Below are 23,937 nucleotides of genomic sequence, written 5' to 3'. Positions count from 1 at the left end.
ACACACACACAGGGAGTCAGTGGCTGCTGCAGAGTCACTTCCAATAGGAGCTCGTTTGTTTGACGTCTCATCCGAAGGACGGAGCACAAGGAGGTTCAGTGACTTGCTCACACAGGGAGTTGGTGGCTGAGCTGGGATTTGAAGCTTCTGGTATCGAGCCCCTTTCTTAAACCACTGGACCAGCCAGCCTCTGAAATAACGTTACACAGATCAGAAAATAAACTACTTACAATTTAATTCAAATATTTGTATTTTTCTTTCCAACAATATATATATATATATATATATATATATATATATATGTATATATATGTATATATATATATATATATATATATATATATATATATACACAAAAAACCTGAAAACGACAACTTTTAAAAGATTCTGTATTAGTCCACTGACTGTCAGTCTGTGCCACCCCAGCCCTCCAGATTTCATCACAGGAAATGATTCTGTATTTAAAATTACACGGAGAAAAAAAAACAAACAAAAAAAACAATTTGATTCAATTATTTATATACGGAGCATCAAAAGAAACGTATCACTTCTATTTGAGCATCAAAAGAAACTTATCACTTATATCTGGATAAAATTCACTAGACATGATCGGAAAACGACAGACTCTGCTTCAGAGCAGGTGCGGTGATGTTTTATTGTACTGATTAACAATTGAGACACGAAGATGCTGCAGAATGATCTGTGGATCTGGGGCAGGTGTTGTGACTCTTGGTCTCCCAGTTGGTGACGCTGTCCTTGACAGAGCGTGTCTGGTTATACCGTCTCTCCAGGTTTGAAATCGCTGGCTGTGAGCCCCCAAGACGGCGAGCCGCGGCACGCTGCCCTCGTCCAGCCTCCAGCACGCCGATCCCACGAAGGAGACGCTCTCTCGACAGACGCGGCGCGTCGAGGGTTTATCTGTGATTTCTCTCTATTGCTTTTACTCAAGCTTGCAATTCAACAGCTGAAATCGCTCCCTATCCAGGGTCCAATCAACTGTCTCACTAATTAGGTGATTAAGTGCTTCAGTCACTCAAGCGGGTCATTATTATTATTATTATTATTATTAATTATTATTATTTATTTCTTAGCAGACGCTCTTATCCAGGGCGACTTACAATTGTTACAAGATATCACATTATTTTTTACATACAATTCCCCATTTATACAGTTGGGTTTTTACTGGAGCAATCTAGGTAAAGTGCCTTGCTCAAGGGTACAGCAGCAGTGTCCCCCACCTGGGATTGAACCCACGACCCTCCGGTCAAGAGTCCAGAGCCCTGACCACTACTCCACACTGCTGCCATGGGTCATGGTCAGGGATGAAGGATCGAGCGATTTAAAAAGAAAAACATTTTGTCAATGTCCATCATTTATACACCTTATTTTTTTTAGAAAATAAATGTGTTATTATTATTATTATTATTATTTATTTCTTAGCAGACGCCCTTATCCAGGGTGAATTACAATCGTAAGCAAATACATTTGAAGTGTTACAATACAAGTAATACAATAAGTTTCTTTAGATATATATTTTTCCATATATATATATATATATAAAGAAAACACCACAAACAGAAAAATGAAAAAGAAAAATTCAAACTAATACTGCTTGCAAAATACAAACCACCTTCCTTACCACTTATTATTATTCACCATCACTTATCTGCTCCGTTATTGAATCGTATTTTGTCATATTCTTGTACTTGCTAGAACCAAAGTCATTGTATTTATCTTGCTCTTAATTGTATTAATAATTGTATTGTAACACTTAAAATGTATTTGCTTACGATTGTAAGTCGCCCTGGATAAGGGCGTCTGCTAAGAAATAAATAATAATAATTATTATTAATTATTATTAACCACAGAAACAGTCACTCACTTTGAAAGCAGGTTTGTTTATTGAAACACTTTATTTTAAAATTCAACCCCGCTAGCTCTCCGAAGCGGCCGTTCCCTCGCTGGTCTGCTGGTCGTGTTTCACGCAGTAAGAAGTCCGAGGTCAGACTGAAGTCCTCCTTTCTGATGAAGTAAGAACGACCCGATTCAAAAGACAAAACCTAGAGAAGAGGAAACGTTCCCGGAACCGCATCACTTCCTGCTGCGCTGTAGGTCAAGCTCACTCCGACGGGAGCGACCAGGATGCAGCGCGGTGCTTCCCCGACCCCCCCTGTGTGTGTGTGTGCTGTTTTTTATTCTAACTGAGCTCTCGATTTACTGAACCAGACCCCGAATTGAACTGATCATCTGCTTTTAAAAATTAGACGGTTTTTTTTATAGTTTTCAGCTCCGAAACGGTTGCCGACTGAGTCGGCCGTGAACGTTTTATCAGCAACTCGAACCCTGCAACTTTTTAAGGAGCCGAGGACAAATTATAAAAAGCAAAATTAGTATTTTTTGGTTTTTCAAAGTCTCTTGAAACAAAACTGCCACTTGATTCAAGACCTGTGAAAACACTTTGAGGCCTGGAAAGAGAGAAGGGTTTAATTTGTCCAGTTGATCAAATAATTAGACCAGTTAAGAAATCGAGAGCTCGGGGAGGAACGAAAAAGAGATGACCCCCCCCCCCCCACCCACCCCCAATAGGCTTGATAAAAAAGGAAGGGGCCGGTGATCATGTTAATAAAGCTAATAAGAGGTGAGAGAATGGATTTTAAAGATGGTCAGCGCTCCTTTAAAGGGAGGGGCCGGTGATCATGTTAATAAAGCTAATAAGAGGTGAGAGAATGGATTTTAAAGATGGTCAGCGCTCCTTTAAAGGGAGGGGCCAATGATCATGTTAATAAAGCTAATAAGAGGTGAGAGAATGGATTTTAAAGATGGTCATTGAGGGGGATTGAAGTCGGGCGTCCTTTTGTGATGAAATCAAAACGGTTTCAGACTTCATCTCAAACTGCTGCTGCTGCTGTTGGGCTGAGAGCTGGTCATGCCTAGATGATCGGGGCTGTGACGATTCTGTGAGAGTAAAAAACAAATTAAATAAAATAACGAATCACATACTCTCCTGTGGAGGGTTGTGTATCAGTGTTATACAGTGCGGTCCTGCCAGCATTGCTGTGGTTCTGTGCAGGGTTGTGTATCAGTGTTATACAGTGCGGTCCTGCCAGCATTGCTGTGGTTCTGCGCAGGGTTGTGTATCAGTGTTATACAGTGCGGTCCTGCCAGCATTGCTGTGGTTCTGTGCAGGGTTGTGTATCAGTGTTATACAGTGCGGTCCTGCCAGCATTGCTGTGGTTCTGTGCAGGGTTGTGTATCACTGTTATACAGTGCGGTCCTGCCAGCATTGCTGTGGTTCTGTGCAGGGTTGTGTATCAGTGTTATACAGTGCGGTCCTGCCAGCATTGCTGTGGTTCTGTGCAGGGTTGTGTATCAGTGTTATACAGTGCGGTCCTGCCAGCATTGCTGTGGTTCTGCGCAGGGTTGTGTATCAGTGTTATACAGTGCGGTCCTGCCAGCATTGCTGTGGTTCTGTGCAGGGTTGTGTATCAGTGTTATACAGTGCGGTCCTGCCAGCATTGCTGTGGTTCTGTGCAGGGTTGTGTATCAGTGTTATACAGTGCGGTCCTGCCAGCATTGCTGTGGTTCTGTGCAGGGTTGTGTATCAGTGTTATACAGTGCGGTCCTGCCAGCATTGCTGTGGTTCTGTGCAGGGTTGTGTATCAGTGTTATACAGTGCGGTCCTGCCAGCATTGCTGTGGTTCTGTGCAGGGTTGTGTATCAGTGTTATACAGTGCGGTCCTGCCAGCATTGCTGTGGTTCTGTGCAGGGTTGTGTATCAGTGTTATACAGTGCGGTCCTGCCAGCATTGCTAAATTATTATTATTATTTTATTTTATTTTTTTTCTCTTCCTCTCACCTTTTTTTTCTTTTTTTCTTTTTTTTTCTTTTTCCTGTCGGGATCGTCGTCCTTTTTCTTCTTTTTCTTTTTGTGGTCGGAATCAGAAGGGGTTTCTGAAGAAAGACAAAGACATTTGAGAGGGCTGGATCGGATCAATATCAGGGTCTAGCGCTGTATATTATAAAGACATTTCAGAGGGCTGGATCGCATCAATATCAGGGTCTAGCGCTGTATATTATAAAGACATTTCAGAGGGCTGGATCGCATCAATATCAGGGTCTAGTGCTGTATATTATAAAGACATTTCAGAGGGCTGGATCGCATCAATATCAGGGTCTAGTGCTATATATTATAAAGACATTTCAGAGGGCTGGATCGCATCGATATCAGGGTCTAGTGCTGTATATTATAAAGACATTTCAGAGGACTGGATCGCATCAATATCAGGGTCTAGTGCTGTATATTATAAAGACATTTCAGAGGGCTGGATCGCATCAATATCAGGGTCTAGCGCTGTATATTATAAAGACATTTCAGAGGGCTGGATCGCATCAATATCAGGGTCTAGTGCTGTATATTATAAAGACATTTCAGAGGGCTGGATCGCATCAATATCAGGGTCTAGCGCTGTATATTATAAAGACATTTCAGAGGGCTGGATCTCATCAATATCAGGGTCTAGTGCTGTATATTATAAAGACATTTCAGAGGGCTGGATCGCATCAATATCAGGGTCTAGTGCTGTATATTATAAAGACATTTCAGAGGGCTGGATCGCATCAATATCAGGGTCTAGTGCTGTATATTATAAAGACATTTCACAGGGCTGGATCGGATCAATATCAGGGTCTAGTGCTGTATATTATAAAGACATTTCAGAGGGCTGGATCGCATCAATATCAGGGTCTAGTGCTGTATATTATAAAGACATTTCAGAGGGCTGGATCTCATCAATATCAGGGTCTAGCGCTGTATATTATAAAGACATTTCAGAGGGCTGGATCGCATCAATATCAGGGTCTAGCGCTGTATATTATAAAGACATTTCAGAGGGCTGGATCGCATCAATATCAGGGTCTAGCGCTGTATATTATAAAGACATTTCAGAGGGCTGGATCGCATCAATATCAGGGTCTAGCGCTGTATATTATAAAGACATTTCAGAGGGCTGGATCGCATCAATATCAGGGTCTAGTGCTGTATATTATAAAGACATTTCAGAGGGCTGGATCGCATCAATATCAGGGTCTAGCGCTATATATTATAAAGACATTTCAGAGGGCTGGATCGCATCAATATCAGGGTCTAGTGCTATATATTATAAAGACATTTCAGAGGGCTGGATCGCATCAATATCAGGGTCTAGTGCTATATATTATAAAGACATTTCAGAGAGCTGGATCACATCAATATCAGGGTCTAGTGCTGTATATTATAAAGACATTTCAGAGGGCTGGATCGCATCAATATCAGGGTCTAGTGCTGTATATTATAAAGACATTTCAGAGGGCTGGATCGCATCAATATCAGGGTCTAGCGCTGTATATTATAAAGACATTTCAGAGGGCTGGATCGCATCAATATCAGGGTCTAGTGCTGTATATTATAAAGACATTTCAGAGGGCTGGATCGCATCAATATCAGGGTCTAGTGCTGTATATTATAAAGACATTTCGGCTCCTGGCTGGCTGGGGGGGCTGGGGGGGGGGTGTGGGGGGGTTGGTTGCTGGGGGGCGGGTCTGGTTACCGGGGGGCACGGGGTCCTGGGGGCGGCTGTGCTTGTGCTTGTGTTTGTTTTTCTTCTTCGGGGGCTGGATGTGCATCAAGCGATACTGCTCCGGGAGCTAGTGAGAGAGAGAGAGAGAGAGTGAGAGAGAGAGAGAGAGAGAGAGAGAGGGAGAGAGAGAGGGAGGGGGAGAGAGAGAGAGGGGGAGAGAGAGAGAGAGGGGGGGGAGAGAGAGTGAGAGGGAGGGAGAGGGAGAAGGGGGAGAGGGGGAGGGAGAAGGGGGAGAGGGGGAGGGAGAGGGAGAGGGGGAGGGAGGGAGAGGGGGAGGGAGAGGGAGGGAGAGGGGGAAGGAGAGGGAGGGAGAGGGAGACAATGCAATGTTACACTACACTGTACACTGTACAACAGAGAGATAGAAAACTGCAATACATAAAAGTCTCTGGCTAAGAGAAGAGCCCTCGGGAATGAAGCGAAGCCTTCTCTCAGCCGAAGCGTTCTCCAAGACAGAGCTGACCAGACGATACGAATCAAAAAACACAAAACATGCGACGTGAACAGACAGCAATATGCAGGAGTGTGTTAATAATCTAAACTAATAATAATAATAATAATAATAAGCTAACGTTAATGAACTAACTGACCATCTCAATGGTGGGATGGGGGATGAGAGGGATGGGATGGGATGGGATGGGATGGGATGGGGGGGTGGGATGGGGGGGGGGGGGGGTGGCATGGGATGGGATGGGGTGTAAGATTCATTGCGAGACTCACTGGTCCAGCGTGGAGTCTGAAGCCGGTCAGCAGGGTGCCGGTCAGGGAGTTGAAGGTGTTTCCACAGATGGGAGGCTTTTCAATCAAGGAGCGCAGAGAGCTGGTGTCCTGAGTGCCAGGCATGTCAATCATACCTGCAGAGAGAGAGAGAGAGGGAGGGAGGGGAGAGAGAGAGAGAGAGAGAGAGGGCGAGAGAAAGGGAGGGTTAGAGAGGGAGAGGAGAGAGGGAGGGGGGAGAGAGAAGGGAGGAGAGGGGAGAGAGACAGAGAAGAGGAGAGAGAGAGGAGAGGGGAGAGAGACAGAGAAATGGAGAGAGAGGGGAGAGGAGAGACAGACAGAGGGGAGAGAGAGAGACAAGGAGAGAAGCATTACATAAAAACAGTGTTTGATTAGAATGACAGCAAACATAAAGGTATTACTATTAATGAGTCATTCAGCAGACGCTTTTATCGAAAGCGACTTCCAGAGACTAGGGGGGTGAACTCTGCATCATCAACAACTGCTGCTGCTGCTGCAGAGTCACTTCCAATAGGAGCTCGTTTGTTTGACGTCTCATCCTGAAGGACGGAGCACAAGGAGGTTCAGTGACTTGCTCAGGGTCACACACACACACAGGGAGTCAGTGGCTGCTGCAGAGTCACTTCCAATAGGAGCTCGTTTGTTTGACGTCTCATCGGAAGGACCACCCAGCCTCCACACACAGACACGCCCTCACCTGGCAATTCCGGCAGGAAGTTGCTTAGTTTTTCCTTCACTTTCTTCCCACAGAACTTATTGTAAGCGTGCTCCAGGTTGTAATGAGTGATCAAGTTTGTGTTTCCTGTGAGCTCGTTACCCGCTGCAAGAAAGCAAGCATCTATTATCCAACAACAATAATAATAATAATAATAATAATAATAATAATAATAATAATAATAATAATAATAATGGGGTCTTTGGTTTTCTGTGTTTATTTGTGATCACGCAGACTCTGTTTCTTAATTAAACTCTTGGGGGGGAAAAAAAGCATTGATTGTGAAACAAGATCACTTGTTTTTATTTATTTTTTATCATGTTTTTTTTCTCTTCCGGTAACTTTAATGAGACGGCTTTTCTGTTTCATTGAGAACGTTAAACCTAAAAAAAATAATAACAATTTTAAAAAACGCAGCTCTTATTTTAAATTCAAACCGAACAGCAAAACAGCAAGTGAAGTTCAAATGATTTTAGTTCTGTTGGAATTATGAGAGGAAACTCTTATTTGGCAAAAGCAGGTTTTTATTATTATTATTAATTTCTTAGCAGACGCCCTTATCCAGGGCGACTTACAATTGTTACAAGATATCACATTATTTTTTACATACAATTCCCCATTTATACAGTTGGGTTTTTACTGGAGCAATCTAGGTAAAGTACCTTGCTCAAGGGTACAGCAGCAGTGTCCCCCATCTGGGATTGAACCCACGACCCTCCGGTCAAGAGTCCAGAGCCCTGACCGCTACTCCACACTAGATGCCATTAGGCAAGCAACACCCTGTTACGCAGCAGTGTGGAGCAGTGGTCAGGGCTCTGGACTCTTGACCGGAGGGTCGTGGGTTCAATCCCAGGTGGGGGACACTGCTGCTGTACCCTTGAGCAAGGTACTTTACCTAGATTGCTCCAGTAAAAACCCAACTGTATAAATGGGGAATTGTATGTAAAAATAATGTGATATCTTGTAACAATTGTAAGTCACCCTGGATAAGGGCGTCTGCTAAGAAATAAATAATAATGATAATAAATATTGCAGAAGTGCAGTCAATGTCAGGTTTGATTTGTTTTAGGTTGTATTTAACTGGGTAACATTTATGGATAATCCTATATGATCTCCTTAACTCTGTTGGTCAATAAGTATTTATTACAAAGTGTCCAGGAGTCTTCCCATTTAACACCTACAAAAATGCTATTCCAGTATGCAACAGCAGAGATATTGTCACTTTGAATAAGAGCCCTGGTCTCCTTATTGTTATTATTATTATTTATTTCTTAGCAGACGCCCTTATCCAGGGCGACTTACAATTGTTACAAGATATCACATTATTTTTACATACAATTCCCCATTTATACAGTTGGGTTTTTACTGGAGCAATCTAGGTAAAGTACCTTGCTCAAGGGTACAGCAGCAGTGTCCCCCACCTGGGATTGAACCCACGACCCTCCGGTCAAGAGTCCAGAGCCCTAACCACTACTCCACACACTTCCCCCCCAACGAGTCGTTAAGATTATTAATATTAGTTTATTTATCAGACGCCTTTATCCAAGGCGACTTACAGAGACTAGGGTGTGTGAACTATGCATCAGCTGCAGAGTCACTTACAACTACGTCTCACCCGAAAGACGGAGCACAAGGAGGTTAAGTGACTTGCTCAGGGTCACACAATGAGTCAGTGGCTGAGGTGGGATTTGAACCGGGGACCTCCTGGTTACAAGCCCTTTTCTTTAACCACTGGACCACACAGCCTCCGCTGCATTATTATTATTATTATTATTATTATTATTATTAACAACGTTATCAATGAAGCAGAATCATCATATCAATCAAGTTATGGGAGAAAAAGACTCAAGCGATCATTTTCACAATTAACGTTTTTCCAAGAGTTGAATTAAGAAACAGAGATCGGCTCAAAATAACTCACGCGACCAAAAAAATCAAAACATCCCCCCCCCCCAAAAAACAACAACAAATAAATCAGTTCATGTCAGTACCACACACACACACACACACACACAATGTGAATCATCGATTACAAAAATGAATAACACAATTGATTGTTTTGAAATCAATTAAGTCACAATTTTGTATACCTACATTATTGTATTCTTTATATATATATATATATATATATATATATATATATACACAAACATATATAAAAACGTTTTTAGAAAATTCACACAAAAGTTTTTTTTTTTTTTTTTTTTAAACTACTAAAAAAAATCATTTAACTTTCATGACGTTTCGGGTAAAAGCCCTTCTTCGGCTCTTTTAAAAGTTACCTGGCATTTCTCTCAGCAGGTAGAAAGGCTGGTTCATCGCCGCGGCTTTTCGTAGTCCTTCTTCCCCGGCGTGCTGCTGCATCGGAACCGACAACAACGGCACCTGATTCGGGGCCTGGGTGGGAGGTTTGGCCGAACCGAACCCCAGAGCCGAGGACCCGGGCGGCCCAGACGGCTCGCTTTGCCCGAACAGAGCCGAAAAATTATCAATCATATTTTTGTTTTTTCAAAATAACGTTATAAATTAAGCTGTCGAAATTACACTCCTCTGTTGTCCGCCACAGGAGAACGACGCAGCCGCCATTGCGTGTGTTGTGATGACGCTGCGCTGCCACGCATGCGCAGAGTAACGTCGGGTCGTTCAAACAGCGCCCCCTGTCGGTTCGGAGAATATATATATTTATATTTATATAGAGAAATAGAGAAAATCCGGTCGAGACAGAAATACGCATTTTTTAATGCAGTGAACAAAATATATTAAAACACGGGAGGCTTTCTAACACATCTCTGCACAGCATTACCACCCCTGCCGCCAGACCCACCCAGAAAAAACCCCATCCTCCTAGGAGAGCAATTCAATTCAAAATTCAAAAATGCTTTATTGGCATGACGAGAGCGCTCAGGTATTGCCAAAGCTTTTATAATACAAAACAGAAATAATAAAACGGAAATACAATTACAGAACCTAACAAACACAAAAAAACATTGTTCCCTTCCCTTTGAACGATATAACTCCCTCCCTCCCTCCCTCCTCATCAACAGTAACCCATGGTCATGTATGCAGAGGGACAGAGGACACCGAGGCGCCTCACAAAATAACATAAAATACCTAATTATTATTATTGTTGTGGTTTGTGTGTCTGCAAGGGCAGCAGTGTGGAGTAGCGGTCAGGGCTCTGGACTCTTGACCGGAGGGACGTGGGTTCAATCCCAGGTGGGGGACGCTGCTGCTGTACCCTTGAGCAAGGTACTTTACCTAGATTGCTCCAGTAAAAACCCAACTGTATAAATGGGTAACTGTATGTAAAAATAATGTGATATCTTGTAACAATTGTAAGTCGCCCTGGATAAGTGCGTCTGCTAAGAAATAAATAATAATAATAAAAACCAAACCACGGTAATAACTCTTATAAAAGTTTCCCACAACAAAGTATAATAAAGCACAGATATGGACTTTCTGTAGTTATTCAAAAAGTGGTACACCCTGATTTGATTCAAAACATATTCACTCAGTCTGTAGTGTCAGGGAGTAGTGGTTAGGGCTCTGAACCCTTGACCGGAGGGTCGTGGGTTCAATCCCAGGTGGGGGACACTGCTGCTGTACCCTTGAGCAAGGTACTTTACCTAGATTGCTCCAGTAAAAACCCAACTGTATAAATTGGTAACTGTATGTAAAAATAATGTGATATCTTGTAACAATTGTAAGTCGCCCTGGATAAATATATATAAAGTATTTACTTGTAAACGTTGTTTTAAATATTAATTGTTTCATTGTAAAAGATTAAAATTTGTCTTCGTTGCTTTGGAAAGTGTTGGTCATGTCAATAAAGCACTCTGAATTCGAATTTGAGAGTGAGGGAGAAGGATTTGTAAGCCGAAAAGTCCTGACTATTATAAAATAAATCAATTATTCGCATTATGTGTGTGTACCTACACGACCTTTTTCTTTCTGCGTTTACACGTTTTTTCAAATATATATCTAACTGTAGGCTACCTGAATTTTGTTTAGCAAAAAAAAAAATGTGATAGTTTCGCTTTTAATCGTTTGAAATGCCCTTCGCCCTCGCTGGGGTCAGCGGCGATATAAACCGGGGTTGCATGATTTAGTGCGGCTGGAAAAACTCCTCGTGTTACCAATAAAGTTTATTTAAAAAAAAAAAAATAAAAAAAAAAATCTAACTCACCTTCCCAAAACAAACACAGCGGTGGGCGGGGCCTCCCCGCGGTCCCCAGAAACCCCTCCCTCCCCCTACAGCGGTCCAATCAGAAGGCCGGGTTGGGCGGGGCCTCCCCGAGGTCCCCAGAAACCCCTCCCTCCCCCTAGCAGCGGTCCAATCAGAAGGCCGGGTTGGGCGGGGCCTCCCCGAGGTCCCCAGAAACCCCTCCCTCCCCCTAGCAGCGGTCCAATCAGAAGGCCGGGTTGGGCGGGGCCTCCCCGAGGTCCCCAGAAACCCCTCCCTCCCCCTAGCAGCGGTCCAATCAGAAGGCCGGGTTGGCTGCAGGGGGGCGGGGCGGGGGGCGGTCTCATCTGTCCGCAGTCTGACCGCTGTAATTCATTCCTTTTGTGTCGGCCGACAGATATTCTCTACACTAGAGGCGAGTCACATCATGGCGTTGTTGACGGCATTGCTTGCTTTTGTGTACCATTTACCCCAGGTTTACAAATGGCTGCTCAAACCTTACTATCTGGCGTCGACTTTCATGGCGCTGGTGTTCTTGCTAGTGCGAAAATGCCCCGGTATCTGCGAGAACCTGCCGTCGCAACGGGAGGACGGGAACTCGTGCGACTTCGACTGGGTGAGTCCGGAGTGAAGAGTCTGCTTGTGGGGTCTTTGCACGAAGCCAGCCACGATATGAAATAACACAGTAACTGCTGGAGCTAGCGTGTGGAAATCCCCGCTGTTTTATGAAATTAATTAATCTATCTTTTAAAAAAAGATACTGCGCATGTGCGAGTTTATGTGTTTTTATTAAACTGCAGTTACAATGTAATTCCAGTCCAGTCTAGTGATATTAAACTGCAGTTACAATGTAATTCCAGTCCAGTCTAGTGATATTAAACTGCAGTTACAATGTAATTCCAGTCCAGTCTAGTGATATTAAACTGCAGTTACAATGTAATTCCAGTCCAGTCTAGTGATATTAAACTGCAGTTACAATGTAATTCCAGTCCAGTCTAGTGATATTAAACTGCAGTTACAATGTAATTCCAGTCCAGTCTAGTGATATTAAACTGCAGTTACAATGTAATTCCAGTCCAGTCTAGTCTAGTGATATTAAACTGCAGTTACAATGTAATTCCAGTCTAGTGATATTAAACTGCAGTTACAATGTAATTCCAGTCCAGTCCAGTCTAGTGATATTAAACTGCAGTTACAATGTAATTCCAGTCCAGTCTAGTGATATTAAACTGCAGTTACAATGTAATTCCAGTCCAGTCTAGTGATATTAAACTGCAGTTACAATGTAATTCCAGTCCAGTCTAGTGATATTAAACTGCAGTTACAATGTAATTCCAGTCTAGTCTAGTGATATTAAACTGCAGTTACAATGTAATTCCAGTCCAGTCTAGTGATATAAAACTGCAGTTACAATGTAATTCCAGTCCAGTCCAGTCTAGTGATATTAAACTGCAGTTACAATGTAATTCCAGTCCAGTCTAGTGATATTAAACTGCAGTTACAATGTAATTCCAGTCCAGTCTAGTGATATTAAACTGCAGTTACAATGTAATTCCAGTCCAGTCTAGTGATATTAAACTGCAGTTACAATGTAATTCCAGTCCAGTCCAGTCTAGTGATATTAAACTGCAGTTACAATGTAATTCCAGTCCAGTCCAGTCTAGTGATATTAAACTGCAGTTACAATGTAATTCCAGTCCAGTCTAGTGATATTAAACTGCAGTTACAATGTAATTCCAGTCCAGTCTAGTCTAGTGATATTAAACTGCAGTTACAATGTAATTCCAGTCCAGTCTAGTGATATTAAACTGCAGTTACAATGTAATTCCAGTCCAGTCTAGTGATATTAAACTGCAGTTACAATGTAATTCCAGTCCAGTCTAGTGATATTAAACTGCAGTTACAATGTAATTCCAGTCCAGTCTAGTGATATTAAACTGCAGTTACAATGTAATTCCAGTCCAGTCTAGTGATATTAAACTGCAGTTACAATGTAATTCCAGTCCAGTCTAGTGATATTAAACTGCAGTTACAATGTAATTCCAGTCCAGTCTAGTGATATTAAACTGCAGTTACAATGTAATTCCAGTCCAGTCCAGTCTAGTGATATTAAACTGCAGTTACAATGTAATTCCAGTCCAGTCTAGTGATATTAAACTGCAGTTACAATGTAATTCCAGTCCAGTCTAGTGATATTAAACTGCAGTTACAATGTAATTCCAGTCCAGTCTAGTGATATTAAACTGCAGTTACAATGTAATTCCAGTCCAGTCTAGTGATATTAAACTGCAGTTACAATGTAATTCCAGTCCAGTCTAGTGATATTAAACTGCAGTTACAATGTAATTCCAGTCCAGTCTAGTGATATTAAACTGCAGTTACAATGTAATTCCAGTCCAGTCTAGTGATATTAAACTGCAGTTACAATGTAATTCCAGTCCAGTCTAGTGATATTAAACTGCAGTTACAATGTAATTCCAGTCCAGTCTAGTGATATTAAACTGCAGTTACAATGTGATTCCAGTCCAGTCTAGTGATATTAAACTGCAGTTACAATGTAATTCCAGTCCAGTCTAGTGATATTAAACTGCAGTTACAATGTAATTCCAGTCCAGTCTAGTGATATTAAACTGCAGTTACAATGCAGGACTGGGAATCAGACTCCCGCTGCACAGCAGTGTGATCCAGTCCTGGTTTCACTGGGAGTTTAATAATAAGACACACCTGAGCTTGTACACAGTGAGTCAGTGGCTGAGCCGGGATTTGAACCCGGGGACCAGGAAATCTTTTTTCGCACGTCTGTTTGATTTCTGTGTTTGTTGAAAAATCATCTTTCTTTCTTTCTTTCTTTCTTTCTCTCTTTCTTTCAGAGAGAAGTGGAGATTCTGATGTTTCTCAGCGCCATCGTCATGATGAAAAACCGGCGCGCCAGTACGTAGAATATAAAACAATCTAATGAAATAATAATCTAATAAAATAATGATATTATAGAAAATAGAAAATAAAAGGTCTGGCCCCACAGCGGTCTGTAAAACCCGCGTTCCCTCCACCTCGCTGTGAGACCCGGTCCGAACCCCGATCAAAATTCAAAACACAGAAAATATCCTATGCAGCAGTTTTTTGGGTTTTTTGTGTGTGTGTCTCCCTCCCCCCCTCAGTTCTGGTCTAGGCCGGATCAGCCGGGTTTTCCTCTCTGCAGGCGTGTTTTGTTTTGTAGTGTTTATTCAGGGGTGTTTGATGACACCGGGTTCAGAGCGGGCTCTTGCTTGTGTGTGTGTGGTGGAGACGGGAGAGGCTCCTCCTGGGATGAGGGCTCCTGTCAACACGCTTACCAGTCTGCTTGCGTTTCTCTGAAGAAGTGAATCTGAGTCGCACACTTTCTCTCCTCTCTCTCCCCCCCTCTCTCTCCTCACTCTCTTTTTCTCTCTCTCCCTCTTTGTCTGTCTCTCTCTCCCCCCTCTCTCTGTCTCTTTTTCTCTCTCTCTCCCTCTCTGTGTCCGCCTCTCTCCCCCTCTCTCTACTCTCTCTCTCTCTCTCTTTCCCCTCTCCCCCATCTCTCTCTCTCTTTCCTCTCTCTCTCTGTGTGTGTGTGTGTGTGTGTGTTTAACCCTGTGCTGTGTGTGTGTGTGTGTGTGTGTGTGTTTAACCCTATACTGTGTGTGTGTGTGTGTGTTTAACCCTATACTCTGTGTGTGTGTGTGTGTGTGTGTTTAACCCTGTGCTGTGTGTGTGTGTGTGTTTAACCCTATACTCTGTGTGTGTGTGTGTGTTTAACCCTATACTGTGTGTGTGTGTGTGTGTGTGTGTGTGTGTGTTTAACCCTGTGCTGTGTGTGTGTGTGTGTGTGTGTGTGTGTGTTTAACCCTGTGCTGTGTGTGTGTGTGTGTTTAACCCTGTGCTGTGTGTCTCTTCCAGTCACACTGGAGCAGCATCTTGGGAATATCTTCCTGTTCAGTAAAGTGGCCAGCATGATTCTGTTCTTCAGACTGGACGTCCGAATGGGGCTCCTGTACCTGACTCTGTGCATCGGTGAGTGACCCCAATTCACACTGACCCTCCCACTGTGAGTGACCCCAATTCAAATCTACAACCCTGCGCAGAACCACAGCAATGCTGGCAGGACCGCACTGTATAACACTGATACACAACCCTGCACAGAACCACAGCAATGCTGGCAGGACCGCACTGTATAACACTGATACACAACCCTGCGCAGAACCACAGCAATGCTGGCAGGACCGCACTGTATAACACTGATACACAACCCTGCGCAGAACCACAGCAATGCTGGCAGGACCGCACTGTATAACACTGATACACAACCCTGCACAGAACCACAGCAATGCTGGCAGGACCGCACTGTATAACACTGATACACAACCCTGCACAGAACCACAGCAATGCTGGCAGGACCGCACTGTATAACACTGATACACAACCCTACACAGAACCACAGCAATGCTGGCAGGACCGCACTGTATAACACTGATACACAACCCTGCACAGAACCACAGCAATGCTGGCAGGACCGCCCTGTATAACACTGATACACAACCCTGCACAGAACCACAGCAATGCCGGCAGGACCGCCCTGTATAACACTGATACACAACCCTGCACAGAACCACAGCAATGCCGACAGGACCGCACTGTATAACACTGATACACAACCCTGCACAGAACCACAGCAATGCTGGCAGGACCGCCCTGTATAACACTGATACACAACCCTGCACAGAACCACAGCAATGCTGGCAGGACCGCACTGTATAACACTGATACACAACCCTGCACAGAACCACAGCAATGCTGACAGGACCGCACTGTATAACACTGATACACAACCCTGCACAGAACCACAGCAATGCTGGCAGGACCGCACTGTATAACACTGATACACAACCCTGCACAGAACCACAGCAATGCTGGCAGGACCGCCCTGTATAACACTGATACACAACCCTGCACAGAACCACAGCAATGCTGGCAGGACCGCACTGTATAACACTGATACACAACCCTGCACAGAACCACAGCAATGCTGGCAGGACCGCACTGTATAACACTGATACACAACCCTGCACAGAACCACAGCAATGCTGGCAGGACCGCACTGTATAACACTGATACACAACCCTGCACAGAACCACAGCAATGCTGACAGGACCGCCCTGTATAACACTGATACACAACCCTGCACAGAACTACAGCAATGCTGGCAGGACCGCACTGTATAACACTGATACACAACCCTGCACAGAACCACAGCAATGCTGGCAGGACCGCACTGTATAACACTGATACACAACCCTGCACAGAACCACAGCAATGCTGGCAGGACCGCACTGTATAACACTGAGACACAACCCTGCACAGAACCACAGCAATGCTGGCAGGACCGCACTGTATAACACTGATACACAACCCTGCACAGAACCACAGCAATGCTGGCAGGACCGCACTGTATAAAACTGATACACAACCCTGCACAGAACCACAGCAATGCTGACAGGACCGCACTGTATAACACTGATACACAACCCTGCACAGAACCACAGCAGCTACCCAGCATTGCCCGCTGTGTGCTGGGCAGAGCCTTGGCTGGCAGGATATAGTTTTGTGGTTTTATAATTGTTGTTATTTTTTATTTTTTCTCAGTGTTTTTAATGACCTGCAAACCTCCGTTATACATGGGACCAGAGTATGTGAAATATTTCAACGATAAAACAATAGATGTAAGTATGAAGTGTAATATTATGTAGTTTACAGACTGCAGACAGACAGACAGACAGACAGACAGAGCCCCACAATCCTGTTCAGTTTGACGCTACAATATAATCCCTTCTTCTTGGGGTCTGTGTTAGTTTACTACATTCTGAAAAGAGTTTAGTTTCATTAAAGCTGCAGACAGACAGACAGACAGACAGACAGACAGACAGACAGAGCCCCACAATCCTGTTCAGTTTGACGCTACAATATAATCCCTTCTTGGCATCTGTGTCTTGTTTGTTCTTTCTCTCTCGTTCTCTCTCTCGTGCTCTCGTTCACTTTCTCATTCTCTCTCGTTCTGTCTCTTGTTCCTCTTGTTCCCTCTCTCGTTCTGTCTCGTTCTCTCTCTCGTTCTCTCGCTCTCGTTCCTCTCTCTCGCTCTCTCTCTCTCCCCTCTCGTTCTCTCTCCTTCTCCCCTCTCGTTTCTCTCTCTCTCTCCTCCTCCCCTCTCTCTCTCTCTTGTTCCTCTCTCTTCTTTGTCTCCAGGAGGAGATCATGAAGGACCAGCGCGTCTCCTGGCTCGTCGAATTCTTCGCTAACTGGTCCCCCGAGTGTCAGTCCTTTGCGTCTGTCTATGCAGATCTGTCCCTCAAGTAAGAGGCTCTGTGTGTGTGTGTGTGTGTGTGGAGCGCTGACCATCTTTAAAATCCATTCTCTCACCTCTTATGAGCTTTATTAACATGATCACCGGCCCCTCCCTTTAAAGGAGCGCTGACCATCTTTAAAATCCATTCTCTCACCTCTTATTAGCTTTATTAACATGATCACTGACCCCTCCCTTTAAAGGAGCGCTGACCATCTTTAAAATCCATTCTCTCACCTCTTATTAGCTTTATTAACATGATCACCGGCCCCTCCCTTTAAAGGAGCGCTGACCATCTTTAAAATCCATTCTCTCACCTCTTATTAGCTTTATTAACATGATCACCGGCCCCTCCCTTTAAAGGAGCGCTGACCATCTTTAAAATCCATTCTCTCACCTCTTATTAGCTTTATTAACATGATCACTGGCCCCCTCCCTTTAAAGGAGCGCTGACCATCTTTAAAATCCATTCTCTCACCTCTTATTAGCTTTATTAACATGATCACCAGCCCCTCCCTTTAAAGAAGCGCTGACCATCTTTAAAATCCATTCTCTCACCTCTTATTAGCTTTATTAACATGATCACCAGCCTCTCCCTTTAAAGGAGCGCTGACCATCTTTAAAATCCATTCTCTCACCTCTTATTAGCTTTATTAACATGATCACCGGCCCCTCCCTTTAAAGGAGCGCTGACCATCTTTAAAATCCATTCTCTCACCTCTTATTAGCTTTATTAACATGATCACCGGCCCCTCCCTTTAAAGGAGCGCTGACCATCTTTAAAATCCATTCTCTCACCTCTTATTAGCTTTATTAACATGATCACCGGCCCCTCCCTTTAAAGGAGCGCTGACCATCTTTAAAATCCATTCTCTCACCTCTTATTAGCTTTATTAACATGATCACTGGCCCCTCCCTTTAAAGGAGCGCTGACCATCTTTAAAATCCATTCTCTCACCTCTTATTAGCTTTATTAACATGATCACCGGCCCCTCCCTTTTATAAAGCCTGTAGTATTTTGGTTGTGAGTCTGTTTTTATTTTTTATTTTTTTAGGTATAATTGCGAGGGATTGAAGTTTGGGAAAGTTGATGTTGGCAGATACGGGGAAGTCTGTAAGAAGTAAGAAGATTTTTAATTTATTTTTAATATTTAAAAAAAAAATTGTATAGAAAACAATGTGGTAAAGCATAAGGAAGCATTGTAAAGCACAGAGAGGTCTGGTAAAGCATAGGGAAGCATTGTAAAGCACAGAGAGGTCTGGTAAAGCATAGGGAAGCATTGTAAAGCACAGAGAGGTCTGGTAAAGCATAGGGAAGCATTGTAAAGCACAGAGAGGTCTGGTAAAGCATAGGGAAGCATTGTAAAGCACAGAGAGGTCTGGTAAAGCATAGGGAAGCATTGTAAAGCACAGAGAGGTCTGGTAAAGCATAGGGAAGCATTGTAAAGCACAGAGAGGTCTGGTAAAGCATAGGGAAGCATTGTAAAGCACAGAGAGGTGTGGTAAAGCATAGGGGAGCATTGTAAAGCACAGAGAGGTGTGGTAAAGCATAGGGAAGCATTGTAAAGCACAGAGAGGTCTGGTAAAGCATAGGGAAGCATTGTAAAGCACAGAGAGGTCTGGTAAAGCATAGGGAAGCATTGTAAAGCACAGAGAGGTCTGGTAAAGCATAGGGAAGCATTGTAAAGCACAGAGAGGTGTGGTAAAGCATAGGGAAGCATTGTAAAGCACAGAGAGGTGTGGTAAAGCATAGGGAAGCATTGTAAAGCACAGAGAGGTCTGGTAAAGCATAGGGAAGCATTGTAAAGCACAGAGAGGTCTGGTAAAGCATAGGGAAGCATTGTAAAGCACAGAGAGGTCTGGTAAAGCATAGGGAAGCATTGTAAAGCACAGAGAGGTGTGGTAAAGCATAGGGAAGCATTGTAAAGCACAGAGAGGTCTGGTAAAGCATTGGGAAGCATTGTAAAGCACAGAGAGGTCTGGTAAAGCAAGTTTAATAATAAGACACACATGAGCTTGTTAGCTAGACACACTGGGGCTGATCAAGCTGGTAGTAAAACCTGGACTGGGTGACGCTGCTGTGCAGTAGGAGTCTGATTCCCATCTCTGCACTGCCTCTGTTGCTCCCCCTACAGGTACAAAGTCAGCACTTCCCCCATGACCAAACAGCTGCCCTCCCTCATCCTGTTCCAGGGGGGCAGGGAGGTGCAGAGGAGACCCCAAATTGACAAGAAGGGGCGTGCTGTGTCCTGGAAATTCTCAGAGGTGAGTGGGGGTGACGTGAGACTGGAACTCGCGATAAAACTCTAATATAATAATTTTATAATGTGCTTCAATACTGTTTTTTTAAAAAAAAAATTTTAAATTTTTACTTACTTCGGTAGGAAAACATCATCCGCGAGTTCAATTTGAACGAACTTTATCAAAAACACAAAAAGCTTTCGAAGAACAAGGACCAGGGACCCGAGACGCAGTTCGAGAAAACACCAGAAGAGGGAGCAGCTGAGCAAGAGAACCCCGAGGAGGAGGAGGAGGAGGCGGAGACTGAGACCAAGAAAGACAAATAGAAACCCCGCCCCCACCACCACACAATGGGGCTGGGCGGGGCTATGCAAATAGACAGTGAAACAGGGGGGGGAAAAGGGGGTGGGGCATTCTAATGAGCTGAGCTTGCAACATTCTGCTTCAAAAACTCTTTGTGTAGAAAATTTACAAAATGCGTCATTTCGAGATTCTAGTGATTTAAGTCTATTAAGTTATTGTTTATTATTTTTTTTAGCATTTTGGTGTTTTAAAAAGAGCATTTCTGTACAGCTGTGGAGTGTCAGTGGTAAAATGTGAAGAAACTAGGAAATTGTCAAGCTGGCTGATGGTTTGGGCTGTGGTGCCTTCATCTGAGAGAGAGAGAGAGAGAGTCCCTCGTCAGCTCTAACCACTAGAGCCAGCCTCCCTCCCTCCCTCCCAGTCCCTCCTCAGCTCTAACCACTAGAGCCAGCCTCCCTCCCTCCCTCCCAGTCCCTCCTCAGCTCTAACCACTAGAGCCAGCCTCCCTCCCTCCCAGTCCCTCCTCAGCTCTAACCAATAGAGCCAGCCTCCCTCCCAGTCCCTCCTCAGCTCTAACCACTAGAGCCAGCCTCCCTCCCTCCCTCCCAGTCCCTCCTCAGCTCTAACCACTAGAGCCACCCTCCCTCCCAGTCCCTCCTCAGCTCTAACCACTAGAGCCAGCCTCCCTCCCTCCCTCCCAGTCCCTCCTCAGCTCTAACCACTAGAGCCAGCCTCCCTCCTTCCCTCCCAGTCCCTCCTCAGCTCTAACCACTAGAGCCAGCCTCCCTCCCTCCCTCCCAGTCCCTCCTCAGCTCTAACCACTAGAGCCAGCCTCCCTCCCTCCCTCCCTCCCTCCCAGTCCCTCCTCAGCTCTAACCACTAGAGCCAGCCTCCCTCCCTCCCTCCCAGTCCCTCCTCAGCTCTAACCACTAGAGCCAGCCTCCCTCCCTCCCTCCCAGTCCCTCCTCAGCTCAAACCACTAGAGCCACCTCCCTCCCAGTCACTCCTCAGCTCTAACCACTAGAGCCAGCCTCCCTCCCTCCCAGTCCCTCCTCAGCTCTAACCACTAGAGCCAGCCTCCCTCCCAGTCCCTCCCAGTCTCTCCTCAGCTCTAACCACTAGAGCCAGCCTCCCTCCCTCCCTCCCAGTCCCTCCTCAGCTCTAACCACATTTAAGAAACATATTAATAAACGTCTTAACTGCCGCAAGAGATCCCACTTTTTTAAAAAATTAATATTTATTTATTACCTGCATTAAAAATCTTAGATAATTTAGTAACCAAAAAAAAAATGTTTTCGCTGTGATCTTGAGGAAAAATTAAGAGAATGTGTTCAGGGTCATAGTAACATTAATATGTGAGTAATTATTGAAATAGGATTCGTTTAAAATTGAAATAAATAAATAAATAAATAACTGAAATGTGAATCGGTTATTGTCTCGTTTTTTTTTATATATATATGATGTGTTTGTATCAATTTAAAAGGTAGATGAATTCTCGAAGTGTCGCTCTTGCCTTAATTGCAGGGAATGAACATGTGCACTAGATGGCGCTGGCTCTCTCTTATATAAAGACAGTGCTTTGCTAAAGAACTACAGCTCCCAGCATGCCTCACCATTGCCGCGGGTGCAGAGGCATGCTGGGAGCTGTAGTCCTAGCCAGGGCTGGACCGCTTCACAATACAATAACTATGGCAGCGCAGCTAGAACTGAAGAGCAGCTCCTGAACTCACAGTCAAAGCAACACAGACTGAGCAAAACAATGTAATACAGCCCAGCCCAGCGCATTGTAGTTAAAGAACTACAGCTCCCAGCATGCCTCACCATTGCCGCGGGTGCAGAGGCATGCTGGGAGCTGTAGTCCTAGCCAGGACTAAAACAATGTAATACAGCCCAGCCCAGTATCTCTTATAACTATCTGATACTGGGGGACAGTATAGCTTAGTATAACTACTTCACACTGAGAAGGAGAGAGAGAGAGAGAGAGAGAGAGAGAGAGAGAATTGCTTATTAGAACCACATTTCACACTGATAGGAGGAGAGACAGAGGGTAGAGCTTAATGTAACTATAACACTGGGGTGTGATAGAGGGAGGAAGAAGATAGCATATTATAACTATAGGAAGGCTGTGTGGTCCAGTGGTTAAAGAAAAGGGCTTGTAACCAGGAGGTTCCCGGTTCAAATCCCACCTCAGCCACTGACTCATTGTGTGACCCTGAGCAAGTCACTTAACCTCCTTGTGCTCCGTCTTTCGGGTGAGATGTAATTGCAAGTGATTCTGCAGCTGATGCATAGTTCACACACAGAGTCTCTGTAAGTCTGCTAAATAAATAATAATAATAATAACTGTGCTTCATATGGGGAGAGAGGAGAGCAGCACATCATATCTCTATAGGGGGAGAGAGGGGAGGAGAGCAACACATCACAGCTCTATAGGTGGAGAGAGGGGAGGAGAGAGAAAGTGGGAGGAGGAGAGTTGCCCCATGGGGGGGGGAGAGAAACCTCCGTTAGGCAACTTTGTTTACAGGAACTAGAAGGACGTACAGAGTCTCCGTGTCTCCCTGCTTCTCTCTTGTAAAATCATGGTCTATTAATTACTGTTGAAGAATGCCTGCCTGTTAGATGAGGTAAGAAATCTATCTGTCTATCTATCTGACTATCCATTTCCTCCTCAATCTCCTGTTCCTGCATTTGCTGTCTCTCTCTCTCTCTCACTCCTGTCAGTTGATCTCCCTCTCCCTCTCTCCTCACTGCAGTATTGCCGCAGTTGTCTATTTAAGCCAGTCCCCCCTCTCACCTCTCTCTCCCCTCTCTTTCTCCTCTCCTCTCTCTCCTCTCCTCTCCCCTCTATCTCCTCTCCTCTCTCCTCTCTCTCCACTTTACTCCTCTCTCCTCCCCCTCTTCCCTCTATCTCCTCTTGCTCCTCTCCTCTTTTCTCTTTCCCTTCTCTCCTCCTCTCTCCTCTCGCCTCTCTTTTTCCTCTCTCCCTTGCTCTCTCTCCTCTCTCCTATCTCTCTCCCCTCTTTCTCCTCTCTCTCCTTTCCTCCTCTCTCTCCCTTCTCTCTCCCTCTCCCTTCTCTCTTTCTCTCCCCCCTCTCCCTTCTCTCTCCCTCTCCCTTCTCTCTCTCTCTCTCTCTCTCTCTCTCTCTCCCTTCTCTCTCTCTCTCTCTCTCTCTCTCTCTCTCTCTCTCTCCCTCCCTCTCCTCTCCCTGTTAGGGTTTGGGTTAGGGATAGTGTTAGTGTTAGCGTTTGGGATAGTGATAGTGATAGTGATAGTGTTGGTGTAACTGTTAGGGTTAGTTTTAGGGTTAGTTAGTATTAGTTAGTGTTAGTATCAAAGCTCTTCCCCTCTGCACTTCCAGTGAGGTTGAAAGATTAGACTGACCACACGATTCTGCCACGTCTTTGTTTTCAACAAAACCAGTTTAACCAGTTCAAGGCTCAAGTTACCAGTCCCCCAGAGCTAATGGTTTAGAATAATTGCAGGGTTTCTAGACCGCTCACACCCCCTATTGAATCACGTCCCTGATGAAGGCATTGATCTAAAATATTTACCAGCTAACTTGACTTCAATGTGAATTCAACGGCAAACGTTTCCACTAGAAGTCTCTCAGCGTCTTCAGTGTAAATTCAATGGCAAACGTTTCCACTAGAAGTCTCTCAGCGTCTTCAGTGTAAATTCAACGGCAAACGTTTCCACTAGAAGTCTTTCTCAGCGTCTTCAGTGTAAATTCAATGACAAACGTTTCCACTAGAAGCCTTTCTCAGTGTCTTCAGTGTAAATTCAATGGCA

The 23,937-nt window shown here is 44.3% G+C and overlaps 2 protein-coding genes across 2 annotated transcripts; one reads left to right on the top strand and one right to left on the bottom strand.

Moving 5' to 3' along the window:
- Positions 1 to 1,878: 1,878 nt before the first annotated feature.
- On the bottom strand, positions 1,879 to 9,683 carry LOC131727502 (mediator of RNA polymerase II transcription subunit 19-B-like). The gene is made up of 6 exons (XM_059018870.1): positions 9,351 to 9,683; positions 7,051 to 7,173; positions 6,336 to 6,469; positions 5,586 to 5,682; positions 3,857 to 3,951; positions 1,879 to 2,955 (listed from the first exon to the last, which is right to left on the bottom strand). Exons 1-6 carry the CDS (start codon positions 9,562 to 9,564, stop codon positions 2,884 to 2,886), a joined length of 735 nt encoding a protein of 244 aa, XP_058874853.1. The 5' UTR covers positions 9,565 to 9,683; the 3' UTR covers positions 1,879 to 2,883.
- Positions 9,684 to 11,611: 1,928 nt separating this feature from the next.
- LOC117410245 (thioredoxin-related transmembrane protein 2-B) lies at positions 11,612 to 20,236 on the top strand. Its single transcript, XM_059018887.1, has 8 exons — positions 11,612 to 11,867; positions 14,122 to 14,182; positions 15,167 to 15,280; positions 16,910 to 16,986; positions 17,507 to 17,613; positions 18,659 to 18,724; positions 19,739 to 19,868; positions 19,988 to 20,236. Exons 1-8 carry the CDS (start codon positions 11,679 to 11,681, stop codon positions 20,168 to 20,170), a joined length of 927 nt encoding a protein of 308 aa, XP_058874870.1. The 5' UTR covers positions 11,612 to 11,678; the 3' UTR covers positions 20,171 to 20,236.
- Positions 20,237 to 23,937: the final 3,701 nt, after the last annotated feature.

This window comes from Acipenser ruthenus, unplaced genomic scaffold (genome assembly GCF_902713425.1).
Source record: "Acipenser ruthenus unplaced genomic scaffold, fAciRut3.2 maternal haplotype, whole genome shotgun sequence".
NCBI lineage: Eukaryota > Metazoa > Chordata > Actinopteri > Acipenseriformes > Acipenseridae > Acipenser > Acipenser ruthenus.
Note: the sequence above shows the minus strand (reverse complement) of the source record. Positions and strands in the feature narration are given on the sequence as shown.

What these genes read in the sequence shown, in the direction of transcription:
- LOC131727502 (XM_059018870.1), bottom strand. Translation starts at nt 9,564, where the DNA reads ATGATTGATAATTTTTCGGCTCTGTTCGGGCAAAGCGAGCCGTCTGGG. An exon ending in TCAGACTCCACGCTGGACCA is followed by an intron (nt 5,683 to 6,335) that starts GTGAGTCTCGCA and finishes CTCTCTCACTAG; the next exon opens with CTCCCGGAGCAGTATCGCTT. An exon ending in CCAGGACCCCGTGCCCCCCG is followed by an intron (nt 3,952 to 5,585) that starts GTAACCAGACCC and finishes GTCTTTCTTCAG; the next exon opens with AAACCCCTTCTGATTCCGAC.
- LOC117410245 (XM_059018887.1), top strand. Translation starts at nt 11,679, where the DNA reads ATGGCGTTGTTGACGGCATTGCTTGCTTTTGTGTACCATTTACCCCAG. An exon ending in TCAACGATAAAACAATAGAT is followed by an intron (nt 16,987 to 17,506) that starts GTAAGTATGAAG and finishes CTTTGTCTCCAG; the next exon opens with GAGGAGATCATGAAGGACCA. An exon ending in TATGCAGATCTGTCCCTCAA is followed by an intron (nt 17,614 to 18,658) that starts GTAAGAGGCTCT and finishes TTATTTTTTTAG; the next exon opens with GTATAATTGCGAGGGATTGA.